At 59.8% G+C, this 17,991-nt stretch overlaps 1 protein-coding gene across 1 annotated transcript; it reads right to left on the bottom strand.

Moving 5' to 3' along the window:
• Window positions 1-811: 811 nt before the first annotated feature.
• On the bottom strand, window positions 812-17,373 carry MMP17 (matrix metallopeptidase 17). Its single transcript, XM_004709750.2, has 10 exons — window positions 17,187-17,373; window positions 15,728-15,895; window positions 14,839-14,968; window positions 12,776-13,059; window positions 12,360-12,536; window positions 10,995-11,085; window positions 7,776-7,858; window positions 7,533-7,685; window positions 2,565-2,822; window positions 812-1,730 (listed from the first exon to the last, which is right to left on the bottom strand). The coding sequence occupies exons 1-10, from the start codon at window positions 17,371-17,373 to the stop codon at window positions 1,366-1,368; spliced, it is 1,896 nt and encodes a 631-aa protein (XP_004709807.2). The 3' UTR covers window positions 812-1,365.
• Window positions 17,374-17,991: the final 618 nt, after the last annotated feature.

The following is a 17,991-nucleotide window of genomic DNA, read 5'->3' as shown; positions in this document are numbered from 1 at the left end:
ACAAGGGGCACCCTGAGTCAGACCTGAGACATGCAGTTCCACCTAGAAACAAGGGGCACCCTGAGTCAGACCTGAGACGTGCAGTTCCACGCTGAGACACAAGGGGCACCCTGAGTCAGACCTGAGACAAGCAGTGTCATGCTGAGACACAAGGGGCTCCCTGGGACAGACCTGAAATGCTGTGCTTCTGGCAGTCCTCCCAGACCCAAGGTGGACATGTCAGCCATGACTCTCAATCTCTTAGAGACATTTATAGTAGTTGCCATGCCGACAAGGCAGTTAGCTGGCTGGGCTAATGAATGTCTGAGCCTGGGGAGGCCAGAGCTGGCCCTGGTCAACAGCTGCTCTGAGAAGACGGTCTTGAGTGGAGTGGCCCCTTAGTTCTACCTCAGGCCAGTGACTGGCTCCCAGCATCAGAGGTACCTCTGTCTACAGCCACTGGACCAGAGGCAGGTCTGGGCTGACAGGAAGAGATGGCCAAAGGTGGCACCCTGGTCTTCTTGTTGGGCAGACAAGCCCCTGGGAGCTGGGACATGCTGGCCAGCAGCATCTGGAGTGACCCCAGGGCACCATGGGCCCACCTAAAACTTGTGCACCCCACGTGAGACAGGCGACGTGATGTCCCTCCCGGGCCTCAGCTCTCCCACCTGTGAAACCGGTCTAAGAGCAAAAGGGTAGAGCATTACTGGAGATGCAGATGAAGGCAGGCTTTCCCGGATGCCCCCCAACCCCGCCGCCCATCCCAGGGGTCAGTCTTTGGAGACCCTGAAGGATGCCCCAGCGTGAGGGCATCACAGAGCCAAGGCAGAGCCCATACAAAGCCGGAGGTCATGTTTGTCCCAAACGCATCACAGGGGGAGGTGCCGCGGCCTATCCTGGGGCTCATGGGTGTGGGCAGGGGCTGCCTTGAGGCACAGTGACCAGCAGCCCCCAAGAAGGCCAGGGATGGAAGCCCCCAAAGTGGGCGTCAGAAGGTCGGGGTGGCAGTGTGCACGCACGCAGATGAGGTGGCAACACCAGCCAGGGGCCACCCCAGCGCCCCTCAGGCAGGGGTGATCTGTAGAAGGCTGGTGGCTGCTGTGGTGTGATTAAGTGTGCCGGCCCTGTCCCCTGGCATCAGTGAGGGTCCCCACAGCCCAGGGTCCCCCTGCCTTCCCACCCTGGTAACCAGATGAGCCTGGTGGAGCAACGGCGCCCTCTGCCGGCCGTCTCCCAACCCTGCATGGCCTGGATCAGGGATTGGAACCCAGCTGCCCTTATCTGCAAGGCTGGCTTCTGCTTCGGCCCCTGGGGTGGGGCCATGCCCTGGCCGGCCCTCTGTGTCCTGGGCTGCCCTCTATTCCTTCTTCAGGCCCAGGCCAGCTGTCATAGCGTCTGGGCCCATGTCCACAGTAAGCATGGTGGTGGTGGTGGCGGCGGTGGCAGCAGCGGCAGCAGCAGCAGCAGCAGCAGGGCAGCCAGCAGTGTGCCCGGGCCCCTGGGTGGCAGGGAGGCCAGGGAGCTGCAGGAGCAGACCTCATAGCCATCCTCGGAGCGGCTCTGGTCGTGCTGGCCCGGTCGGGCTAGTGTCCCGTCCTCGAGGTCCGAGCCCATGACCTCAGGGCTGCCAGCCTGCAGCTCCTCACAGACAAGCCAGTCCTGAGCTGTGGACTTCGGGTACCCAGGTGCCACCTCCAGCTCGCTATCCAGAACCTTCCAGTAGTCCTTGCCACGGAAGAAGTAGGAGGCACCTGGGCAGGAAGAGGAGGGGTGCTGAGCTTGGCCTGCAGCAGGAGGGATTCTAGGTAGACAGCAGGAGGCGTTCATGGTTGTGTGTGTATGTTGGGGAGGGGGTGTATGTGTGTGTGTGGGAGTGGGGGTGCTCAACCCCTGGGAGCAGCACCTCAGAGGTGGTGGTGGTGTGTGTGTATGTGTATGTGTGTACCCCAGGCCCCCTCTGTTCAGAACCCACTCACCAGTTGTCAGGCACCTAGGCACTGAGAATGGTTTGTGTCTGACCCTCCAGCCTAAACGTGGGTGATCTGAACCCACCCAGCAGGGCCCTGGTAGCATAGTGGGTTACATGTTGGGCTGCTAACCACAAGGTGAGCAGTTCGAACCCACCAGCTGCTCTGTAGGAGAAAGATGAGGCTGTCTGCTCCCAGGAGGTGCACAGTCTCGGAAACTAAGAGGCAGTTCTACTCTGCCCTGCAGGTTCGCTGTGAGTCCTAATAGACTCAATAGCATTTTTTTAATTGCCTTGTAAGAAGCACCTGGCCATCTGCCCCCATTAGGACCACGCCAAGCAGCCCTACAGAGTCCAGCCTATTGACACGGGTTCACTGTTGGTAGGCACTGACCCACCGCCCCTGTCCTAGGTGTTGGGGGAAACAACTTCCTGCTGCAGACGGGCAGGCTGGCACTCTGGCAGGGGTGCAGGAGGTGAGGTCCAGTTCAGGAAGCCCTCATATAAATGATGGGGGTGGGGGTGCTGCAGCAGGGCCCAGGGAGGGCGGCCACCTCCCCCCCACCTCCCGCCTCCCTGCCCTCTGCCACCTCAGACACCACACCCCAGGGGCACTCACCATCAGACCAGCGCATGGCGTCATCGAGCGCGCTGGGGACACCCCTCCAGGGGGGGCTCCGGGCGGGGTAACCGGGGTCCATGCGCCTTGTGTGGTCATCGTAGCGCCAGTGCAGCTGGTCCTTAAAGAAATAAGTCTTGTCATTGTGGGCCCAGGAGAAGACGGCGTCCACACCGCCCGGCGGGAGGCTGAAGTCGGAGATGGGCCTCGGGTATCCTTCCTCTACGTAATTGTCCTTAAACACCCAGTATCTGTCTCCTGGGGGTGAGAGAGAACACTTAGGGGAAGGCCGGCGGGGGGGCTGCCCTGCCCTCCCCCCCAGCCTACCCCAACACCCCTGTGGCTTCAACATGGGAGCTCCAGGGGTGTCCAGAGCACCATGACAGGCCTGGCATGGGTCTGTGCAGATGGCCTGGGGCCACCGTCCCCGAGAACCACAGTGCAGAGGGGCTGGGCCACCGTCCCAGAACCACAGTGCAGAGGGGCTGGGCTTGGAGGCCAGAGGTCCTCGAGCAGGTGTGCAGGGCTGGGCTTTTGGGAAGGCTCGTCTAGCATCTGGTAGCCCCAGGTGATTGCGACCCACGGCCCTGCACCCCTCCCATCTGCGCCCTGTCTCCACACGGCCATGTCCCTTTTCCTTTCCTAAAAGGTCACCAAAGCCCAAACTGAGCTCCCAGAGGCCTCGGTGGGGCTCCCAGGACGGTTGGTCTGCACGGGGGCAGGGAGCCTCGGTGTTCCTCTCAGAGCAGCTGGCGGTTTGATTGGCACATCCTTGTGGCTAGCTAGCAGGCCCATGCATACCCACGACCCCAGCAGAGTTCCCATCCATACGCCCCTCTCCCAGCCCGAGGACCACCTGCTCCTGCCTGACCCCACTTTCACTCAGTGAGCCGGGCCACACCCTCCGGTGTCGGAGGCCAGGGCGTCCACATGTCTGCTTGCAACAGGGTGGTTGTACAAGGGACAGGCGTCCCCTGGGGAATGGACCGCTGGGAAAAGCCATGGACAGAGCGTCTGCCTGCTGCTCTTTTGCCTCGACTGCCAGCAGGGGAGCTAGAAACCCCAGCGGCAGCCAGAGCGGAGGAGTCTGCCAGCACCCCACAGCAAGGAGGGGTGGGACAGCAGAGGCAGACCCACGCGTGACCCACGGGGCCAGAACCGAGGCCGACCAAGGACACCAGGACCCACAGCAGTGGGCAGTCAGCGGGCACTGCCGACAGGGCTGGAGCTGGCTAGGAGTGGAGGATCACAGGGGAAGCCGTCCACCGGCTGTCTGAGTGCCCTCCCTCGCGTGGCTGTAGCACACCGTGGTGAGGCGCTTCCAGGAACATTACTGCTCACAGGTCCCTCGTGTCTCGGCAGCGGGAGGCCTTCCTTGCGGGGCGTCCTGGTCGCTCCCTGGCCTGGGCAGCCCTCACAAGGTGCCTGTCCTGCCCAGCATGACCCTCGTGTGAGTTAGATGCGATTGGGATTTAGACAAACGCTACTCAGGGCTGGCCCTAGTGACTTTGTGGCAGAAATCCTTTTTCCAAGCTGCCCACATCCACAGAATAGGGTTCCCACGTGTACTGGGAGTGGTGGTGTGTGCATCAACCCACAGCAGGTGGTCTCTGCCCCACCCCCACCACAGGACCTCCCCTCCAGCTTTACAGTGGAGAAACCCAAAGGGTAGCCCCATCTGGTGCCCACCCTGGGAGGACCATGCCACCTCTGCACTGCACACCCCAGCCCCAACCGAGGATGCATACGAGGAAGCCCCAGAGGCGGGCAGGAGGGAGGCTGGACAGGGCGGCCCACGTGTGACAGGGAGGCCCTGGGGAAAGGGCTGCTCCAGCTGCGACGCTGGAACGTTCTGTGAGGCCAGGGCAGGACGTGGGGCGCAGGGCGGCCCGCCGGGAAGGCTGGGTGTCAGACCTCCCCTGAGCACACACCAGGGAACACAGCAAGCACAGCAGGTCAGGGAGGGTGAGCCTGGAGGACGCCTGCTGGGAATCCTTGGGCATCAGAATCTCACTTCAAAGCGCTTACAGACCGGGAGGGAGGATGCGAGGCCCATCGCTGCAGGAAGAAAGCAAGGGGCCTGGGCAGGCCGAGCTCAGCCTGCACCGAGGTGTCCACTGCAGCACTGCCCTCCACAGCCGGCTAGATTCAAAATGTTTACTATAACCCTGAATTTTTGGCTATATTAATTTGGTTATGAAGTTTTGCCTTGACAGCTTTCAATGTATAGAAAATAATCATGTCGTTCATGTGACTCTTTTGATTTTATATATAAAACAAAAGGGGGAATTGTGGGAAACAGAAAGATTTCTCCCTAGTCGTCTCCCCCAAATATATGTTAGACTGAGGACACTGCTTGCAGCTAATGGTAAGTGATGGTCAAGTTACCTCCCTGAAGGCAGTGAGTTGCCAGACGACTGCCTGGTCCCTCCACAGGTAGGGCCCACTCACTCCCGGCTGTTAAGAACAAGGGGCTACTTCTCCCTACAGGCCTGCAGGCATCAGTTTGGTCTCTGCAAGGTGGGTTTACACCCTACTGATAATGGTTTCTATGGTGGGCCGGAGAACAGGTCAAACTGGCTCAGTGACATCCAAAATTAAGCTCCTCCCTGAATCTAGGATCCATCCTCGTCACATATATACCCCAATCCCTCTCTTTCCTATTGCATGTATATCCCTAGATTGTCACCCTCTCGTTACTGTATTACCTATAGTACAACCCCTTCCTGTGATGTATGTCTTTACCTGTAATTAGGGGGCTTGCATGTCCCCAGAGAATATAAAAGCCTTGGTTAGCAAGAAATCTCTCTCTCCACGTGGGCCACCGAGCGGGGCAGATGTGAGCATGCTCCCATGACTGTGTCTGACTCCATTATTTCAATCTCTCTTCTATGTCTCATGCTCTCCATGACTTTACTGTAATCTTTACTTGTTATCGCCGTGCAATTGCACCTCCCGGACCCGGTTGCTGTGTTAGGGGCTGGTAACCCTGACACTGTCTGTGGCTCCAGAGGTCGCTCGGGGTCAGAACCACCTGCACAGCGCCTGACAGCTGTGGGGGAGGTGGAGGGGGGCGAGTTTGAGTTTGAGGGGCTTTGATGCTTTCTTGGTGGAAGCCGTGCAGGTGCTCACGGTGCCCCTGGAAGGAGCAGGCGCCCCAAGTGGCCACACCGTGGTTGACTGGCAGGTCCCGTGGCCAAGGGGGGAGGCTGGTGGGGAGAAAGATGCTGGAGGTTCTTGACTTCCTCAAAGGAACACGGTGACCCCTATTTCTGTGGGAACATGTGACTGAATAGCGTCCCCTCAAAACACGCACCCTCCCCAGACCTCAGGACGAGACTCTATTTGAAACAGGGGCTCTGCAGGGCGACCAGTCAGGTTCCGTGAGGTCAGGAGCCCTGATCCAGTGACAGGGGAGCCTCCCTCGGAAGTGCCCTGCCAATCGCGGGGTCGGGGGCTGGAGGACAAAGAGGAGGCCGCCTGGGAAACCCGGCAGGGCCGCGCTGCCCCGCCCCACAGGGCTGCTGTGCACCCCGCCACTTGATGGCAACAGTCTCCTGAGAGATGGCCACGTGGCCACAGAGCCACGGGGCAGAGGCCGGAGAGATGGGCCCCAAGCCCAGCAGGAGAGCCTGGAGCGAGCAGGAGCTGGAAGGGACAGGAAGGACAGAGGAGGGGGCCCTGCCCACACCCCGTCTCTGAGACTGCCTCCAGAGCCCCGAAGGGCAGGGGCCGCGGCATCCTGGGCCACAAGTGCACACTGCACACTCCCACACTAACAGCACAGTCACTAACACACGAACACAGCACATACTGCCACACACACTCGCACTTACACACTGCACCCTCACTGACAGCACACACTGCACACTCGCACACTAACAGCAGTTACTAACACACATGAATACAGCACACACATTGCCACACTCACACAGTGCACACTCACACTTACACACTGCACTCTCACGCTAACAGCATAGTTACTAACACACACTGCACTAACAGCACGCACATTGCCACACTCACACACAGTACACACTCACACTTACACACTGCACTCTCTCACGCTAACAGCATAGTTACTAACACACACAAGTGCAACACACACACACACACTGCACTAATAGCACAGTGCACTCACACACTAGCAGCACATTTACTAACACACACAACTGCACACACACAGTGCACACTCACAATTACACACCGCACTCTCACTCTCACAGCACGCACCTCTGCCCCGCCACGTCCCACAGAGAAAAGTGTCTCCCCTGAGGAAGAGGGAGTGCACAGCAGGGCCTGACCGGGCTGGCATCGCGGGCACCCGCTGGACAACTGCTCAGCTCGCCGAGGACCCCGATTCTACCGGAAAGCTCCCCAGCTCTACATTTTTTTCACTTCCAGGTGAAAGTTCAAGTGAGATGCAGGCACGGTCAGGGTCCCCACCCTGAGGGCCTGCCTTAGGCGGCCAGTCTGGGGAGGGTGGGCATCTGGTGGGCGGCAGGTCCCAGGTGTGACAGGTTCCAGCCCCTCAGCCTTAATCAAGGGGCAATAGGATGCAGGCTTCATCTGGGGTTCCCTGGTGTTCACCAGACAAAAGGGGGTGTTCCGGATTTGACACCCCGAAGCACACACCCACATAGAACACAGGAGCCAGTGTGTGATCAAGGAAGCCTCACAGGCCCCCACGACTGGCAGGACTCAGGGGGCTCAGTACCCAGCACCTGCAAATAGGTGCTTACGGGGCAGCCCCCAACCCACCCCATGGCAGCCATAGGAGACTAGAGCCAGGCTCCCGACTCTGAGGGTGCTCATGGTGCCCCAGGACCGTGGCACTGGCTGTCCTTGGTCCCCAACCCTAGGCCACCCCTTTGCAACACGGGCTCAGACTGTTGGGTCACTGTCGGCCTGCACGGTAGGGGCAGGCGGCCAGCGGCCCAGCCCTCCGTGCCCTGCTGTCCGGCCCACCTTTGAAGAAGACGATCTTGTGGTCACTGGTGCGCTCGTACACGGCGTCCACACCGTCCAGGTGCAGCGGCAGGCCCCGCCAGAAGCGGTGCATCTGCGCAGGCCACAGGGACACCAGGTGCCGGTCCCGTGTCAGCCGCCAGAAGTACTTGCCTGTGGGGGCAGGGCGGGGCTGCAGTCACTGAAGGTATGGAGCCCAGCAGGGTGGGCACTGCCTGAACCACCCGCCCACCCACTGCCTACCTTTGAAGAAAAAGGCCTCGCCCCGGATCTGCGCCACAGCATCGAAGTGTGCACTGCACCTGTGAGGGACGTCCTTCCCAGACCTGTGGGCGAGAGCCACGTGCTGGGGGGGGGGGGCGTGCGATGACAGCAGGGTGCCAGGGTGGGGTGCACTGGGGCGGGGCTGAGAGCCATGTGCTAGGTGCAGGACATTCTGGGGGCGGGGCTGAGCCTGCTGGGGACAATGAGAACCATGTGCTAGGGGTGGAGTCACCCTGGGGCACCCAGGCTGGGGCATGCTAGGGGAGGCACAGAGCCACTTGGTGGGGTGAAGGAAGGTGCTCTGTCCAGGGGAGGGGCCTGCTGGGGCAGCCAGAGAGCCCTGTGCTGGGGCTAGGGTGGGCACTGCACTGCTGAGAGAAGGTAGCTGGGGGTGGAGGGCTGGGTGGGCAGGACAGCACCCACTACGGGAGGTGCATGCTGGAAACGGGGCAGAATGCAGGGTGGCAGCAGTGTCTGGGGGGACAGGCCCTTCCCAATCCCCAGGACTTGCATGGGAAGCAGCTGCCTGCCGGGTGCTCTGACCCCGACAAGACTCGGGACGGTGCCGTGAGAAGCAGCTCTCTGAAAGAACGCTCCTCATCAGAGCCCAGCGGGCAGTCGTCTCAGAGGGAGAGGCCTCACGCGAACACCCAGCCCCCAGGGGGCACATACACACGGTGAAGCTCTCGGCCGCTCACCCAAAGGCCAGAGGGTCAAGTTCACTGAGAGGCCGCTCAGATGAAAGGCCTGGACATGTGTTTCTCAGAAAGCAGTCCCACAAACCCTTTGGTGTGAGTCCTGCCCTCAACACAGGTCCCTAAACACCAGGGTCTCCTCTCTGTCCACGGGGTCTGCACCATGTCCACTCTGAGCACGGGTCCCCATAGAGGGTCTCCTCTACGTCCACTCTGAGCATGGGGTCCCCACACATTGGGGTCTCTTGTACATCTACTCTGAACACAGGGTCCCCATATATCGGGGTCCCCACTATGTCCACTCTGATCATGGGTCCCCACACATCAGGGTCAACTCTGTGTCCACTCTGAACACAGGGTTCCCATACATGAGGGTCTCCTTTATGTCCACTTTGAGCACAGGGGCCCCACACATCAGGGTCTCCTCTATGTCCATTCTGAACACAGGGTCCCCATACATCGGGGTCCCCACTATGTCCACTCTGATCATGGGTCCCCACACATCAGGATCAACTGTGTCCACTCTGAACACAGGGGCCCCACACATCAGGGTCTCCCCTATGTCCACCCTGAGCACGGGGTCCCCACACATCGAGCTCGTCCTCCTTTTTACCAAAATGCTAGACATCTTTCCAATCTCACACCTCAGCCCTCAGCCTCCTCACCAACACACACCTGGGAGCCACATGGCCTGCGATGCAAAGGCTCAGAAACAAGTCAGATGTCCAGGGCCAAGTGCTTTATGAAGTGAGGCTGGGCAGCCCACAGCACTGACCCCCGGCCTTCTGGGTGCACACAGGGCTGAAGCCGGGCGTCAGGGCTGGCCCTGCCACAGGCAGTCCCCGGTCACCTCGTCTGCTCTGAGAACCTCTCAGTGACATCTGCTTTGTGTCAGTCCTTCCTTGGAGTTGTGAACTTGACCCACGAGTGCAAGGACCATGCACGGCTCAGCATTTACCACAGGGGGCCTGCAGTGTCACCACCAGGGCCAGGTAACAACCCCCTTCTTGCCGCCTCCTAGTCACTGTGGGCTTGGGGGCTCCCCGATCATGGTAATCACTTTCTGTTTTTGCAACACTGTTCCCCCCAAGGGCATGCCTCTAAGCACTGCATATCACCCTTCCAGACCCCAGAGGCTCGTCGTCTCTCATCACAAGGTCAGCAGGTTGGACCCACCAGCTGCTCTGCACTGAAAGACCGGCTTTCTCCTCCGCACGTAGGGTTACAGGCGGACACCCACGGGGCTGCTCTGTGCCGTCCTGTAGGGTCACTGGGAGTCAGAATTGGCTGGATGGCAGTGTGTTTTTTTCAGATGCTACTTCTTCTGATTTTTAAACTTCAGATCCATGGAAGCTCTCTCTCTCTCACACATGCATGCACGCATGTACAGCCCACTGGGCTGAAACGTGTATTTTTTTAAGCTACGTGGAAAATGCCCAGGAGGACACACTGAGTGTCTGACCTCAGCGTGTGTGTGTGTGTGTGTGTGTGTGTGTGTGTGTGTGTGCATGCTCCTTGGGGTGTGTGTGTGTCCGCAGCAAGCAGAAATCACAATCCCGGCATCATTTGTTCGGACGTTGTGTCCTTGGCATGCATCACACAGCCAATAAATAAACCAGGATGAGAACAAAAAGCCGGAGCCGCACTTTCTGACCTTGGCGGAGAAATTGGCTTCAAGATCCATGGCCAAGCACGGAAGGCACAGAGCCACAGTGCACAGCCGAGGAAAACCCAGGGAGAACATGGAACCAAGCCTTGACACCCACCGTCACCCACTGCCACCCTGTAGGATGGGGGGTAGGGGAGCCTGTTCCGTGGGGTTCCCCCGAAAGTTAGCTTAGCATGTGGCGTCAAACGACTGGCCTTTGGTGAGCAGCGGAGCACTTAACCACTGCGCCACCAGGGCTTTGCCTATTGGAGATAAAAACCAAGCCCACTGGCGCGGAGTTGGTTCTGACTCATGGAGACCCTGCAGGGCCAGGCAGAACTGCCACCAAGGATTTCCAAGGCTGCCACTGTTCCAGAAGCAGACGGCCTCACGTGCCTCCCAAGGGGCTGTTGGGGGGCTCAAACCAGCAACCTTTTGGTGAGCAGGCTGAGCACTTCAACCATGATGCCACCGCTGAAAGAACAGTGTGAAACACTCACTGGCTGGCTTCATCGTCACCTAAGTCACATTTGCTGAGTCCCACTCCTGGCCACCCCATAGGACAGAGGGGTACAGTCCGCCTGGACGCAGACAGCCTTGTCTTCCTCCCGAAGAGCAGCTGGTGGGCTCGAACTCCCAGCCTGGCTTTGACTTAGCAGCTGAGTGATTTCACTGAACTCTCAAGGAGACTCCCAGGGCCCCTCAGGAGCCCGTGAAAGACACTACATCACTTGGGGGCAGTTAGCCCAACGGTGAGGCCTCTTCACTTGAAGGCGCTGTGTGGGGACCATCTGCCTGGGATGGGTCGGGAGCTCCTAGCGGCAGGCCTGGCCCCCAGTGCCACCGCCCACTTACAACACACTGGACCGGTTGTGAGGCGGGTCTGGCAAGGGAGGTGGCTCCTCAGGCTCCGGGGGCCCGGTTGGGGACACGGACTCCCTCACACCTGTGGATGACAAGGAGAGCATGCAGTGAGTCATGAGATGCCCGCTAACCACCGAAGGCCATTCATTCTTCTTGGGCCCGAAGCCACACAGCTGATACACAAGGAGCCTCCCCCCAGCCAGGGGCTGCATACCCTGCAGTAGGCAGAGACTCCTGCCCCTTGTCGCTGATAGGTGATGTGTGTCAGTAAAATTCGAAGGACAGAACCTACCACAAGGTTCACACCCAGGTGCCGAGTGCCCCAGCACTGACTCTGGGCATGCACTCTACAAACAGAGAGCAGGGCTTCCCCAGGAGCCTGCACCACACTGTTCACCACGGCACAAGGGGAAGCAACCCAGTGTCCGCCCACAGACGACGGAGACACGAAACACGGTGTGTACATGCATGGAGTATGATTCAGCCATAGGCAAATGAAGTCACGACAGGTCCTACACGTGGCTCGGGACGCTGAGGTCAGCTACCACTACCCACCACCTGGGAAGGGACACATTTACAAGGCCCTGCGCAGTATGGGAGCAAGATGTGGAGCAGAAGTCAAAATCACCAAAGACACTGGGCTTACTGGTCAGAGAGAGACTGGTCCTTAGTTACCCTTCGGGTCAGGAACTGAACTCCCCCTACCCCCCACGCTCGATTTTCAGCCAATCAACAGACAGGTCTGTCAGATGAGCAACAACACTAGGGAGATGCAAATATCTTAGAAGTCTGAGATCAAAGAGGTAGCAGGCTCCCGAGGACAAAGCTGGGACAGAGTGGGAAAGGAGGAATGGAGACAGCAAGCCGGGGAGGAAGCAGGTGTGTGGAGTTACCGCGATGACGGCATGGAACAAAGTGTGCAGGAGCTGGTGAGTGGAAAACAGACCTTCGCCCGAGGCATAATCAAAAGGTGGAAAACAAAGACTACGATGCTGAGGACAAGAGGACGCACAGGAAGGGCTTCGACAATTTCATGGAAGGATTCCGCTAACTTTCCACTTGAGATTCCCATGAGCTTTCAAACGACTAACACAACAGGGAAGCAAAGTTGATCTTGTATCTGGAAATCTGAGGAGGATACAGCTTCCCTGAACCCTGGACTCCAGGTAGGGTTGTGTCCACAGGACCACGATGTGTGCCCAGCAGACCTGGGCCGGGGTTAGACCCCAGGCTTGGTCTGTGGGTCATGCTCTGTCCGCTCAGCGGGAGAGCATTAGCTGAGAGTTACCAGCTCTGACGGGCACCCATGCCCAGCAGCCCCCTGATCACCACCCTTGGTCGCCCGGGTCGGCTCACCGTAGAGCTGCCAGACTCTCACTCTGTCCTCGTAGGGCAGCCCGTAGCGCAGCGGGTCGCCCACTGGGCCCTGGTAGTATGGCCGCATGATGGACTGGGCAGCAGCGACGTGGCTCAGCCCGATGGCGTGGCCAAACTCGTGAACAGCCACTGCGAATAAGTCCATCCCGTGGGCATCTGGGGGACAGAGGACAGGTGAGCATGTGAAGTCCCATCCAGGTCCTGCTCCTGAGCATGATGGGAGATCAGCAGACCACTCAGGTTGGAGTTGGGGGTCCTCCCTCCAGACCTGTGTGTCACCCAGGGTGGGCTGTATGGTCTGAGACGGGCGGTGACGGCCTCCAGCCTTGCTGGGGCCGGACACCACGCCCTTCGCCTCCCACACGCTGTGGGAACACCTGGGCAGCTGAACCCACCCGAGGAGCGGAAGGTCCATGCCTCGTCGTCATCGAAGTGGGCATCCCCCGCGGCGTGGTGGTTGCCGGGGAGGAAGGCGTGGGCAATGGTGCCGCCCGGGCCGTCAAAGGGGTAGCCGTCATCGTGGTCAGCCCTGGAGAAGTCGATCTGGATGTCCGCCGCACTGCCCGCCACTTCGTGGAAGTTGAGCGGTGTGATGTCGCCCCAGACCTTGAGGGCGTAGTACATGAGCGCCCGCACTGTGTCGCGGCCGAGCGGCGAGTCCCGCGGGAACGTCCGGACCCTGCAGGGCAGGGGTGCAGATGTGACCACAGAGCTGGGTGCCTGGGCCTGGCAAAGCGCCTGCAGGGTGAGCACCCGCTCCGCCCCCCGCGCCCATCAGGTACAACCTATCCAGCGCAAACATGCCACTCTCTGGCCACGCCCCTGGAATGATAACATCCCCAGGTGGGCCCTCCCTAGGGGAGGAGCACACCCTCCTCTGGCCACACCCCTGGAATAAGCACGCCTTTCGTGGGCACGCCCACCCCTGGTAGGCACGCCCTCCAGGGGTAAGCCCGCCCACTGTGGACACGCCCTCCTGCGTAGGCCCGCCCCACGGAGCTCCTTTCTCTCTGAGTCAGCCAGAGACAGGACACTGGGGCTGATATCCCCCCAGGAGGGTACTGGAAGCTCAGCCTTCTGCTAAGGTAAGGATATGAGGTCCAGGTGGGCCAAAGCCTCTGGGCCAACAAACCACAATGCGTTTCCTATCTTGGCCCACCTGCCCCAATCTACCAGTTCCCACCTGAGGGGGCCATGTGGCTATCGCTCTTACATGAACTAGGACACCCCACCCCCCCAGCTGGCTCTGACTTGGGGACAACCGAGGGCTGAAAAAAAACCCAAACTCCAAGGCACTGCCATTGAATTAATTCTGACTCACAGCCATCCTATACAGGGCTTCTGAGACAGAGAACCCCATCTTTCTCCCTGGGTGTGGCTGGTGGGTTTGAACTATTGACCTTGTGGTTAGCAGTCCCATGCAGAACCCACAGAGCCACCAGGGCTCCTGAAGGCCGAATGTTATGGCTGTGACTGGGCGCCGTGGAGTGGGTCCTGACTCACAGTGACCACATGGACGGTGCAGTGAAAGAAGCACCACTGGGCTAGCAATCCTCAAACAACCCTTTGAGCCCCTCGTTGCAGCCACGGTGGTGTCAGTCCACCTCCTGGAGGGTCTTCCTGGACAGTGCCCCCCGATTCCAGGTCCAGCAGACCCTCAGGATACCAGTTAGAGGCTGTGCTGAGACACTGCCCCAACTGCAGGTGAAGGCTGCAGCAAACCAGTGATGCCCACACTGCTGTCTTGCGTTTGGAAATGGGCTCTTTGCTGATGAAGTAAGTGATGAGATGGGGCATCGCAGGGCGGGGTGGGCGCTGATCCAGCAAGCCTACCAGAGGCTGGCTGCCGTCCAGTCAACGCTGACTCATGGTGACCCTTCCTGGGTCAGAACACCCCCGTGGCCCACAACCGGAGGCTGTTTGGGAAGTACGTTGCCACGCCTCTCTTCTGAGGTGCTTTGGGGGTGGACTTGAACTGCCGACCTTTTGGTGAGCAGTGGAGGGCAGGAGTTCATTTGCACCTGCCAGGAACCCTCAAAGTCGAGTGTGAGAGTCCTTGTGAGAGACACAGGAAGACACACATATGGGGAGGAGGCCTCCCTCCCAGAAGATGGGAGGTGGAGGCTGGGGAGGTGCAGCCTTGAGCGAGGGCATGCCTGCATCTGCAGACCGGAAGACTTCCCAGGATGACAGCCCAGCTCGAAGAGCCGAAGCCCCGCTGTTTCCACCAGCACAGGGCATGCTAAGGTGACCAGACGTACCGCTTTTGGCGGGACAGTCCCGCTTTTTGGAGTTTTTTAAAAGTCTCGATTTTTGGAAAGAATGTACGACAAGCTAGGGAACGGTCTATTTGATCCATATAGACCAAATTTTTAATCAAGAACACCCCCTCTCCCTCCCGTCAATGGTGTCCCGCTTTAAATCTGGTCTCTTTTGGTATGCCCCATCCCATACCCACCTCCAGGACAAGTTTCTCTTGTTCCACTTGGTTGGTGTGGGGGCTTGGCGCCTGCGTCGGGAGAGGTCCGGACTGGGGAGGTCGGGGAGGGAGCAGCGTGGGGTCTTCATCAGCGTCAGTGTGGCCTCGTCTGTGGGGGAGGGGGGCAAGCAGGGGTCAGGCCCCTGTTCCGAGTCCACCCCCTCCCTTCTTGCTGCCCACCCTGGTCTGGTCTGGGGATGCCAGCCCTGGCCCTCAGCCCCGCAAGCCTGCTGAGGGTCAGACACGGACACACGAGGACTCACTTCTGGGTTGTGTGTGCGCACTCATTCATGGAGTTGCACAGAAGGATAGTTACCTTACGGCGGGCGTGGACACAAGCCAATCAGAACAGTGAGCAGCAGGGCCCTGACCAATCAAAAAGGGTCTGGTTGAGCCTCAGCCAATCAGAACGTTCACCAACACAGTATTGCTCTATCAGAATGGGTGTAACAGTCCTGACCAATCAGAATGTCCACCAGCAGAGCCCGGACCAATCAGAAGGGGCCTGGCTGGGCTAGCACCCTACAAGGCGCACATTGCCACCAGGGTTGGGACGTCCATGTCTGTGCACAGATGTCTATGGCTGCCGGCCTGGGAGAGGTGCTGGTCAGCCTTGGGTGGGCAGGAAGCAGGGAGTGTCACAGGTACACCCGGCTTCAGGGTCCTTTCTCATGGACGCTGGGTTCTCTAGAAAGGGGCATCTCCAGTGGTATAGCCCCTGCTTAGGGGGCAGGTGGTAATTGAGTCCTCAACCCCAGGCGGCACCTCCCATGAAGATGGGAGAGGGGCAGTGCTGGGGTGGGGGTGCAAACATCAAACAGCAGGACATCAGGGTGGGAGACCTGCCCTCACTGTCCCCAGGACTGACCCAGCACGCCAGTGGCCTCCAGGCCCCCGAAGTGTTGCATGGCTGTAATGGCCTTGGACAGCTCCTCTTGTGTCTGCAGCTGCCCTGTAGAGGGGTCAGCTGGTGGCAGGTAGCCAAACCTGCTCAGCCACTCCTGCAGGCAGAGAGATAAGTGTGGGGTGGGGGGGTCTTAATGTGGGGGTTTGGCCCCCTGCAAAGCCCCGCATGCAGCCCACAGGCACCTCTGGCTTCAACCTGGGCTATCTCCCAAGCACTGCCAGAGCACACTCTGCATGCACAGGGCGCCCCTTGGACCAAGAGTTCAGGTGCAGCGCACAGTGCGGGCAACCGCACCTAGCACTGCCCCCTCCCCCGGGGCAGCAGAAGACCCAGGGGCAGCTGAGGAAACTGAGAAGTCACAGCTCTTAAATGGGACGGTAGCAATGCTGGCCTGAGCTGAGCAAAAGAACAGTCCTCGGACCTACTGCAACTGTGGGTGGTGGGTCTTCCAGGAGCGCTGGGGCGTGCAAGTGCACATGCACACACTAGCTCACACTCACACACAGGGTTCATACACACACACCCTGGCTGCCTTGGTTCAGGCTGCAGGCCCATAGAGCGTCCTGGGTTCCATAGCACTCCCCAGGCAAGGGGCTGCCTCCCCCCAAGCTGGTTTGGGGGAGGGTGGGTGGTGGGCGGAGAGCCCTGGGAAAGCTTTGAGCTGAGAGAAGCTGGATGATGGGTCATCCTGGTGGTCCAGCAGCCTGTGGTCTGTCCCTCTGGGAAGCCCCCACTGGTCCCCAGGGAGACCCTGCCAGGCCTGGACTTTTGAGCAGCTTCCCAATCACCCCCTGGAGACCTCCACAAGAGAATGAGCCCCAATGAGTCTGAGGGTACACAGAATACCAGGAGGGGTGCTTGCCCGTCTGGGGCCCCACACCCTCCTGTGTCCTGGAGGCTCCTGGAACCTGAGCAGGCAGTCCCCAACCTGGGGGCCAGGAGTCCCTCACAGCAGAGGGACGGGTGGGAGGGGCAGGGAGAATGGGATGTCTCACACTCTGCTCTGAGTCTGTGCTTACCCTGATCCCCCGGGGGAGGGGCACTGGGACCTGTCATTTGGATCTTCCATGGGGAAGGGGGTGCTGGGACCTCTGTCACCCTGATCTTCCAGCGGCCAGGGTCCAACTGTCCTTGGCCTGGTGGGTGAAGGCCTATTACAAAGCCAACCCAGGTTACTGGGCAGTTGTCCAGGGGACCTAGGTTAACCAGGCTAAGAGGGCTGCCCTCAGAGGCTGGAATCTGCACAGGACGGGTGTTGGGGGGCGCTGTGAACCTTGCATATCGGTATCTTGGAGCGAATATGGATGGAAGCACATGAGGCCACCCTCCTCGGATGCACACCCCTCCCTCCCTACCACCCACCGCTGTGGTGCTCCGGTGGGGTGTCCTGTGTGAGCCCGTCCCTGAAGTGCCCCAGTACCCGCAGCGCCCGGCTGCTCCTCTGTGGCCCCTGCCCACCCAACCACTCCCATCCGCTGTCTGGCCCTGCCTCTGCCGTCGCCTGGCGACCAGTTGGTCGGTCTCCAGGGCAACGGAGGCTGCTGCAGCAGGCGGCAGGGGGAACCTTCCAGAAGGCCCCGGGGAGGAACACTTGGAAGGGAGACCATGGTGCTCCTGACCCCACGGCCCCAGGGAAGTCGCCAAGGAACATAAACGGGCCATTACCGCAGATGGGGAAGGTGAGGCCTACGCAGGGTTCCACCTCCCTCCCTGTGCGGTTTCTTTCTTCTGTAGTGGATCACCGCTGGTTCTAACGCACTCTTACAAACCGCTTTTAAGAGGTGTGATTTCCGCGCAGTAAACTCCACTTTAGTAATGTTGGTGCAGGGAGACACCCCCACCCCCACCCCCCGCCCAGTTATGATGGGCTCAGGATGAGGGCTTGCAGGGATGTAGGGCAGAAATAGGGGGTGGGAAGAAGGGGTGAGGGGAGATGGGTGGGGGCTACAGGAAGGAGAGGGGGCTCTGGGAGACGGGGTGGGGTGCTGGAGTTGAGTCCTCACTGGGCTATGTCAAGCCCACTTATCACTGGGGAAGGGGATCAGGGCTCTAGTGTGAGGAGCCTCAGGGCCACCCCTGAGCCTGTAGCCATTGCATGAGGAGTCCCCCATTCGCAGCTCTGCCTGGGTGGGGTGAGGCCTGGCACCCAAGCTGCCCTGCTTTACAGCCCATTTCACAGCTGGTGAGCAAGGCTGAGGCTCTGAGCCCATGGCGGGGCAGTGGTT

The sequence above is a fragment of the Echinops telfairi genome, unplaced genomic scaffold, assembly GCF_000313985.2.
Source record: "Echinops telfairi isolate 266 unplaced genomic scaffold, ASM31398v2 ScPeMD7_7412;HRSCAF=8450, whole genome shotgun sequence".
Classification (NCBI taxonomy): domain Eukaryota; kingdom Metazoa; phylum Chordata; class Mammalia; order Afrosoricida; family Tenrecidae; genus Echinops; species Echinops telfairi.
This window is presented reverse-complemented; position numbering and strand designations above follow the sequence as displayed.

Coding starts and splice junctions, on each gene's coding strand:
- MMP17 (XM_004709750.2), bottom strand. CDS start 17,373: ATGGTCTCCCTTCCAAGTGTTCCTCCCCGGGGCCTTCTGGAAGGTTCC. Junction 15,896..17,186: donor GGAGCAGCCGGGCGCTGCGG/GTACTGGGGCAC, acceptor CCCCACATTAAG/ACCCCCCCACCCCACACTTA. Junction 14,969..15,727: donor GGAGGCCACTGGCGTGCTGG/GTCAGTCCTGGG, acceptor CCTCCCCCACAG/ACGAGGCCACACTGACGCTG.